Source organism: Nanorana parkeri, unplaced genomic scaffold (assembly GCF_000935625.1).
Source record: "Nanorana parkeri isolate BGI_ZX_2015 unplaced genomic scaffold, ASM93562v1 scaffold526, whole genome shotgun sequence".
NCBI classification, from domain to species: domain Eukaryota; kingdom Metazoa; phylum Chordata; class Amphibia; order Anura; family Dicroglossidae; genus Nanorana; species Nanorana parkeri.
In genome coordinates this window covers 491,567-500,383 of record NW_017306794.1, presented here as the reverse complement: position 1 = coordinate 500,383, position 8,817 = coordinate 491,567, and the positions used below count along the sequence as shown (strand labels likewise).

At 41.2% G+C, this 8,817-nt stretch overlaps 1 protein-coding gene across 2 annotated transcripts in view; it reads left to right on the top strand.

Annotated features, from left to right (window-relative positions):
* Positions 1 to 8,357, top strand: part of IPPK (inositol-pentakisphosphate 2-kinase) — a 325,056-nt gene extending 316,699 nt beyond the window's left edge. For both annotated transcript variants that reach the window (XM_018561475.1, XM_018561474.1), the window contains one exon: positions 8,093 to 8,357. In XM_018561475.1, coding sequence (XP_018416977.1) covers positions 8,093 to 8,318 — 226 coding nt within the window. In that variant the 3' untranslated portion in view covers positions 8,319 to 8,357. The remainder of the gene's footprint in view (positions 1 to 8,092) is intronic.
* Positions 8,358 to 8,817: the final 460 nt, after the last annotated feature.

The following is an 8,817-nucleotide window of genomic DNA, read 5'->3' as shown; positions in this document are numbered from 1 at the left end:
ATATATATATATAAAGAGAGGGAAAAGACTTCTAAGAAATGAATACAATAAAATAGTTTGATATCACCTTCCTGTATGGCTGACATACACATATTTGTAGTACTGCTAATGCCTAATTGTACTGCTAATTGGAATAGTCTTTGCAAGCCAGCTTCCTTGCAGTATGAAGCTGGTAAAATTACATTCATGTGTTGTGGTCTCTTACTGCACTTGATGCATATAGTTAATAGTAAAGACAGCTGGCAGGTTTGAAATTGCTTTTATTCACAGTGTTTAGGAAAGGGACACCTGGAAAACAGCAATGACATGACGTATGAAGTAAACTGTTGGTGGCAGAAGTTTCTGCCTCCCCAAATTAATTCAAGACCAAGCTATTGGTAGCCTACTTAAAAAGAAAAACTTAAAAACTGTGGGTGGTTCACACAATACATGTTTGTGTTAACATATATTGCATTGTTACATTTTTAAATACGTTAATGCTTGTTACGTTATGCATTTCAGTTGATTTATATAGCAAAAAGCAGGTCGGCCTTCTCAGAAAGCAGCACATAAGACTTTTGTTTTACAATGCATTGGTGTGACCTGGCCTCTTTGAAAATAATGCATTTGTTTATTGTACAGTAGAGACAACAAGTTGTGAACGAGACCTGAGTAACTAGTGCCACACCCCTAAGATAATTGAAAGCAACAATAGAGATCAGTGGGGTTTTAAAGGCACCAAATGGCACATCCAAACAATAACCTTGTATCATAAAATACCTTTATTACTAATCTGGTTAAAAAAGAAGACATAACATATATTGTTAAAAGCTAAAACGTGAAACCTCCATTACCATGACTCTACTCAATTTAACATTTTGGCATGTGGTACATAATTGATAATATTGCACATGACCCATTGAGCCTGAAGTAGTAAATCTATGTCAAAACAACGATGGCTACTTCATAGCGAACATAATATATTCTATGTGTACATATACATGATTGGATGGATCAATAATGTTCTCTGGATATAATTCAAACCGGTCCTTGCTAAGGAAATGGAGTATTGTGTAACCTCAACGCGTTTCATGCATTCTGCGCTTCCTCAGGAGGTGGAGGAAATCTAAATGATTGAAAAATCATGATTGAAAAAGTCAATAAATATCTCAAATTGAAGGAAAATCCATAAATTGCATAAAGATAATTAACGAGAATATCATCTACCAATTATAAAGATAAAACATGTGCATCCAGCCGGATGAGATCGAATGAGACCCACAACTCAGGAAAAGGACCAGGCGGAAATCGATGCCCCCAAAGGCAATTGAAAGCAATAGCAGCAGTGGGGTCCCAAAATAATTTAATTTAGTGAATGATTCATAGAATCCAGAGACCCCCAAATAGTTAACTTGAAAAAGGAAAATAATATATAATGAGCATTAATGGCTATATATATATATATATATATAATGTGCCAAATGCGCTATTAAAAGAATTCCACAGACACCTATATTGCCTCCAATCACTAGCCCAAAAAAGTAATATGTCCGGATAAAAGAGGGCAGCAATACTGCTCAATGATCCACAGAATGTCTCACCTGCAGGGTCCTAATACGGTCTCCTAATGGGGAAGGCAGCCAACAAAAGGGGTCCCTCCACAGCCTAATGCTCCCGGAGCCGCTGGCATGCAGGAGGCCGGCTGCAAGCCGAATAATGGAACCGGGGCCTGTGCGGGCGTAATAACGGCATCCAGCATGATGACATCACCACGGATTTATAATTTGCAAGCGACAAATCCCCCCGGATTGAATGAAGCCTTAAGTTTCAAGCCCTTTCTGTAATCACTTAGATGTGACCAGCTTGAGCTTTTGAATGGACTTTGTTGAATCCATTGGAGAATAGTGGGTTTTAAAGGCACCTCCCCCATCTGTTCCGCCAGTCAGTGCTGGAGGATTGGAGGAGGGAATCCAGTCCCTCCCCTGTCACGGCTCTCTCGAGGAGTCCCCGCCCCCCTGGCATATAATCCCTTGAAACATACAGCCGCATGGCCAGAGCCACTTCCTACTGTGGCATGCATCATGCAGGTCCCTCCACACATAAAACTGGAGGGCAAAAGACCGCAAAGAGGTATCTAACAGGGCAATTAAAGACAATGCCCGCAACTTGAGGGACCAAAATGGGGGACAGAGAGAAGGGAGACCACCAAAAAGATGCCGGTACCCCACAAATTAAGATGGCAACAACGCCCTATCCATCATCCTCCAGGACAATGACCCTCCACCCGCACAACAATCTCATAAAGGGACCATAGAGGGAAAATTCTGTCAAAACATATATCTGACCAAGAGAACATTTTTGTTATAGATGACACTCAAGACATAAATACAAAGGAGTATACAAACAACATAAAAATACATCATTTACATTATCACAGCAGGGGTCACAATTCTGTCCCGACTCACAAGTCTTATACAAGGCAGTATCTAGATGTTGACATATAAAATAAAATATACATAGTACATAAGAATATATTTAGAAGGAGACAAAAGGGACCTTCCCATGATATTGTAATCTCCCCTCCAATCACCAAGAGCAACAACAAAATACAAAAATGACACAGTATGATATCAATATTTGAATGGTCAAATCACTACCCGAACAGCCTAAAAGAAGGGAAAACCCTTGCCAGGGACAACACCACCCGAGCTCTGAACCTAATCCACTCGATTGTGTCGAAGGCCACAATTGCCTTTTTGCTATCTACGGATGCAGAGAAGGCCTTCGACAGGGTCGACTGGTCCTTCATGTATTTCTCAGGTGCTACGTATACACCCCACGTTGGGACCAACGTGGAGGATTGCCAGAAAGGTATTTGACTCTAGACTGGTCTCCCCATCCCCCTCCCCACTCCTCCCGGTAATTGGGAACCCTGAATTTTCCCCTGGGCTGCAGGACCCAGGGTTCGTACAACTGGGGCTCAGGGAAAGGTTTAGGGCGCTTCATTTTCTACAGGGTGCGGGCTGGCCGACATGCTCCGACATGGACAGAGATCCCATCCTGGCCCCACTGGGCTTCTGGTTTGGTTTGAGTGGGACGAGTTCTCCGCCTCCCCAGAATACTTGAGCCTCCTGGACTGAGACTGCAGAGGTTCTCTATTCTCCTTTTTCCTTTTCTCCCTGTCTCTTTTTGCTCTCTCGTATGTGCTTTGGCTTTATCCCACTCTTTTCTTTCCTAGTCCTCTCCCTTTTGTTATCCCCCTTTGTAAACTGGAAAACTGGTGTTTGGCACAGCTGGCCACACCGATTTACCCACCTGAACTTAGATACGTGCTTATATGTTTACAAACCGCAATGACGCCATCTGGTGTATTTGGCATAGTGGCAGAGAGACCCACTGACGACAGATTGACATACTCACGTCTTCATGCCGAAGATATGTCTAATAGATGTTTGGTTGATTTATGTCGGTACCCCCCCCCGGGAGCGTTGGCCTCGACAGTTACTATTCTGTTAATTCTGTTAATTCTATGTATCACAAGTTATCTTCATACTCTTCTATGTCTGATTGTATCGCAGATGTGTTGTTGTATAAATAAAGAATTTACACAAACAAAAAGGGAAAAAAATTTCCACACCCTCATAGAGGATCCACTCTACAGATCTATAACACAACATTCTCCACTCCATTGTCTATAATAAAGTTATGTGAATGGGTAACATATATCCTTGTTATGAAATGGCCACCAAGACCCACTATTCCCTACTGGATTCAACAAAGTCCATTCAAAAGCTCTAGCTGGTCACATCTAAGTGATTACAGAAAGGGCTTGAAACTTAAGGCTTCATTCAATCCAGGGGGATTTGTTGCTTGCAAAGTATAAATCCACTCTGTTAACCTTTGTAGGATTTTTTGATCCCAATTGCCCCCTCGTACACTCTCCTCTATATGTTCTAATCCAAAAAAAGGTAAGACAGTTGGATCAAAATTATGATATAAGCCAATGTGGCAGCTAATTGGTGTCATAATTTCCCCATTAGATGCTAGATAAATGTCCTGAATGCGCCGGGACAATGATCAAATTGTCTTGCCCACGTAAAAGGCGCCACATATATACCTCATCAAGTACACCACACCTTTGGTTGTACAATCAATGTAATGTTTTGGATACCAAAGTTTGTCGTTAGGTAATCTAACACACTTATCTTGTTTAATAAATTTACAATAGCTACACTGTTGACATCTATAGGTGCCAGGATTAATTCCTGCCACTTCCTCGCTGCTTGAATAGTGGCTATGTATAAGCTGGTCCCTTAGGGTCCTGGAGCATCTATATACAATCTCAGGTTGTTGTCCCACATACTTCGAAACAATCGGATCCTGGCAAAGCAAATGCTAATGCTTTCCCACAGATCTGTTTAATTTGCTCATGCTGGTTGGAGTAGCGAGTAATCAATCTCACTGTGGAAGATTGTGGATGTCCTTTTGCTGATGACTTGATGTATAAATCAATTTATCTCGAGTTTGTATTTTGGCCCGTTGATAGGCTCTTTTAAGGACTTGCTTACTGTAACCCCTAAGTAACAGGCAATCCCTACGTTTGATCGCTTCCTCCTCAAAAAGGTGATCATAAATATGTCATCTCAGCCAGGTGAGGACATACCCCATGAATACATGAGTGTCCCCCCGATGAAAAAGATCCCGTTCCCATCCCCCCAGGTACAGGTTAGCGTACGATGGAGCACAACAAGTGCCCACCGCCACACCCTGTATCTGGAGGTAATGGGATCCGTTGTAGACAAAAACATTGAGGGCGCTGTGAGGGCGATGTGGAGGATTGAGTCCTAAAAACGAGATGACGCGGGGATCTTTACACCCACACACACATACACAATGGGTTGGACTTGATGGACGTGTGTCTTTGTTCAGCCTCAAATACTATGTAACTATATATTGTGTGTAAGAATAAACTGCAAAAGATCTAGAATAAACAAAGTATAAGGAGTCGAGGAGTTGGTTCTCTCCTCTAGAAACTGTTTGAAAACAGATATTCCTTTAGAATGAGGAATACTGCTGTATAATGCCTCTAAATCGATGGTTACTAACCATGACTCTGGTGGAATCATGATTCCATCGATGTTTTTTAATAAATCTGACGTGTCCTTCAAATAGGAAGGTAACGAGAGTACACGAGGTCGCACATAGCTGTCAATCAGGCGAATTGCTGGTTCCGTTAAGCTACCTACCCCCAAAACTATTGGTCTTCCTGTTGAGTCTGTCAAGCTTTTGTCTTGGGCAGGCAATAAAAGGTGGGCATGCAGGGAAACTTGACATCTAAATATTTAAAAAAAAATTTAGTGATCAAATCATTTTGGTATGCTTGATGAATGATTGCTAGATATTCTACCTGAAAACATTTCAGTCTATCCAAGCCAATTAATTGATACCACTCTGTTTGACAAAATTTTATAATGCATCGTCTCATATTGTTCCCTATTTAACACCACCACATTGCCCCCCTTGTCAGCCTGTTTAATCACAATATCCCCAATACTGGATAATCTCTGCAGAGCTTCCCTAAATGATTTGGGTAAATTAGTTGTTTTGACAGAAATTCTGCAAAGTTTCAATCTCCTTAATGATGTTCTGAAGTAGGGTCCAAATACTGGGGTTCGATGGAAGTGCCGGAAATTTAATAGACTTCTTTCTAAATTTAGACTGTGGTGGAAATAGTGACTTAGCTGACTCCTCCTCGATTGAAGCCTCCTCAGTATGTACATTGTCAGTGGTATCTCCCTCAAACAATTGCATCAGATCTGAGTGCACGAAAGTCACGCATAGTGTATCCCTCCCAACGTGTTTGATCCATTTTCAATTGGTCTCCTTTAGTGGAGCCTCTATCATATATGACCTTAAAGAGTCAATTGCGTGCAAACATATGCAAATCCTTAACCACCTCAAAGTTTTTCATATTGTCCGTAGGACAAAAACTCAGACCCAACCGTAGGACTTGTTTTTGTGATTTTATTCACAACATAGTTAGATAAATTCATTATTTCCAGCTGGTTTTGACCCAGGAAGTTATTCAGATTCTCTGTCCTCCTGGTATCTTGTGCAGTTGCCCCTAAAAAATTTACTGAGCTAGTGTCTAGATATGCTATATCCAATTAGAGCGAATTAAATTCCCTCGTATCTTTATGCAATTTACGGATTTTCCTTCAATTTGAATTATTTATTGACTTTTTCAATCATTTAGATTTCCTCCACCTCCTCAGGAAGCGCAGAATGCGTGAAACGCGTTGAGGTTACACACTACTCCTCCATTTCCTTAGCAATGGCCGGTTTGAATTATTTCCAGAGAACATTCTTGATCCATCCAATCATGTTTATGTACACATAGAATATATTATGTTCCTTATGAAGTAGCCATCATTTGACATAGATTTACTACTTCGGGCTCAATGGGTCATGTGCAATATTATCAATTATGTACTACTTGCTCATAGGTTAAATGGAGTAGAGTGTTGGTAATGGAGGTATCATGTTTTAGCTTTTGACAATATATGTTATGTCTTCTTTTTTAACCAGATTAGTAATAAAGGTATTTTATGATACAAGGTTATTGTTTGGATGTGCCATTTGGTGCCTTTAAAACCCCACTGATCTCTATTGTTGCTTTCAATTGTACAGTAGAGGACATAGGCAGATGCAGCGATGACTGGGTAATATGCAGGTATCATGCGGAATTTGCCCAGACCTGTGAGGACCCTCATATATCCCTTTCTAGAAATCCTCAGGTTTTTTTAACAAGCAATAGAGAACATAAAGGGGAAGGTCCTGCACTTTACTCCAAAATAGTGTCCTTAGGTGATGGATGTCTTCACTCTAGGGAAATGCATAGAGTGTGACTTACTTTTTTCCTACGACCCTTTAATCAGGCTTTCTTTGGCTGCCTCTGGTCACGGCAGCAACTTCGCGGTTTCCTGATTGGTGCCCCATAACAATAGCTTTGGGGACCATTCCTGGATCCCATCCAGCGCTTTGGGCACTGGATCCTGTGTTAATCGCCCACCTTGGCATGTGGCACAGCAGGGTGCTTCTTAAAGTGTGGGTCGCGACCCCATATCTGGTCACGCAAGTGAACAGGGGGGGTCGCGATCTGAGTCCCGGGTCAGGACCGCCATCACCGCTGGGGGGGAGAGAAGAGGAGAGAGACACTGACCGACGCTGGGGGGAGGGACGAGAAGAGGAGAGAGACACTGACCGGTGCTGGGGGAGAACAGGAGAGAGACACTGACCGACGCAGGGGGGGGAGACACCGACCGACGCAGGGGGGGGAGACACCAACCAACGTTGGGGGAAAGAGGGGACACCGACCGACGTTGGGGGAAAGAGGGGAAAGACACCGTCCGACGCTGGGGTCCCTTAAAAATTTCCTCGGCCAAAAAGGGGTCACGAGTGTAGAAAGTTTAAGAAGGCCTGCTATAAAGGGCAGTGGAGTATCCGCACTGTTGTGACCCTGAAGACCCCTTTGGGGGTACTTTTGACCAAAGTGTAAAAAAACGGCATATTACTTGTAGTGTGCCGGTTTTTTACACTGAACCGCAGTTAACTCTGTGTTAGTCACTTTATGTACAGTTTATCTAAATGTGAGTAGATTTAGATGGATTATACTGTATATAAATGACTAACACATTAAAGTATCATGCCAGCTAACACTACCCTCTCCACAGGTGTCTACCTGCTGTTGTCCCAGGATGGCTGCGCTGCTTTTCTATAGATAGCGTGGAGAAGTAAGCGTAACAACCCTTAGATAGTAGGTTTGTTACTGGCTGGATCACCAGATGAAAAAACAGAAAAAAATACCTACACAAAAATGAATGAAAGCACACAAAAAAAATACTTACAAAAAAACCAAATGCAACCACATCAAAGAACTGGTAAGCTACAATATATTACATTTTTATTAGGGTTAGAAACACTTTAATAATAGGGCTGTTGGCTGTAAAGAAAAAGAAAAAACTGTTTTAAAAAAAGCTACTGTATAAGTTATGGCTTATCTGTCAACAAATTACTATCCAAAGTGCTTCTGACAATGTAAATCTTGTTTTAGCTTTGACTCAAGACCAGTTATGAAGACCTCAAGATCAAGTTTCCTGTATTCAGTTTCCATCCTCGACTTAGACCTGAAGCCTTATGAAAACATACCATACCAATACAAGCGAGACTGTAAAATTGTTAGCCACTACTTGAAAAGTAACCAGACTCAAGATGAGCCAACTACATCACTTATCTACCGGGAAAGTGAGGACTGCACTCTGCTTCTGCATAAAGTATAGTTAATAAATGGCCTTTTTTGAGCTGTGATGGGGTATTAAAGAAAATGTTTCAGTTTTGTTTTATTAGTCTTCAGAATAACATTGCATAATATTTTAAATGTAAACTTTTAAAACTATGACTAGTTTTACAGAAAGGTTGAAGACCTATTTTGATAAACAAAGATGGTATGTAAGATATTATTTGTATTTGAAGTCAGTAAGACTAACATATCTATGTATATGGAGAGTGTCATTATTTAGACATAACCTGGCCCTTTGCATTCATTCTGCTGCTTTTCTGGTGCCTAAGGAGGTCCAGGCAATCATTTTATTGAGCCTTATGCAAAGGCCTGAGTTGTATCAGGGTAAGGACTTGTAAAATGTGGTGACAAAGTATACATATCTTTTCACAGGTTGTGGGTTTTGTACATTGTGCCGTGCAAAGTGATGTAATTTGTGTTTTACAGGCCAATTAAGCCATTATATTAGATTTTTCAGTTCCACAAAAACATGAAGGTGA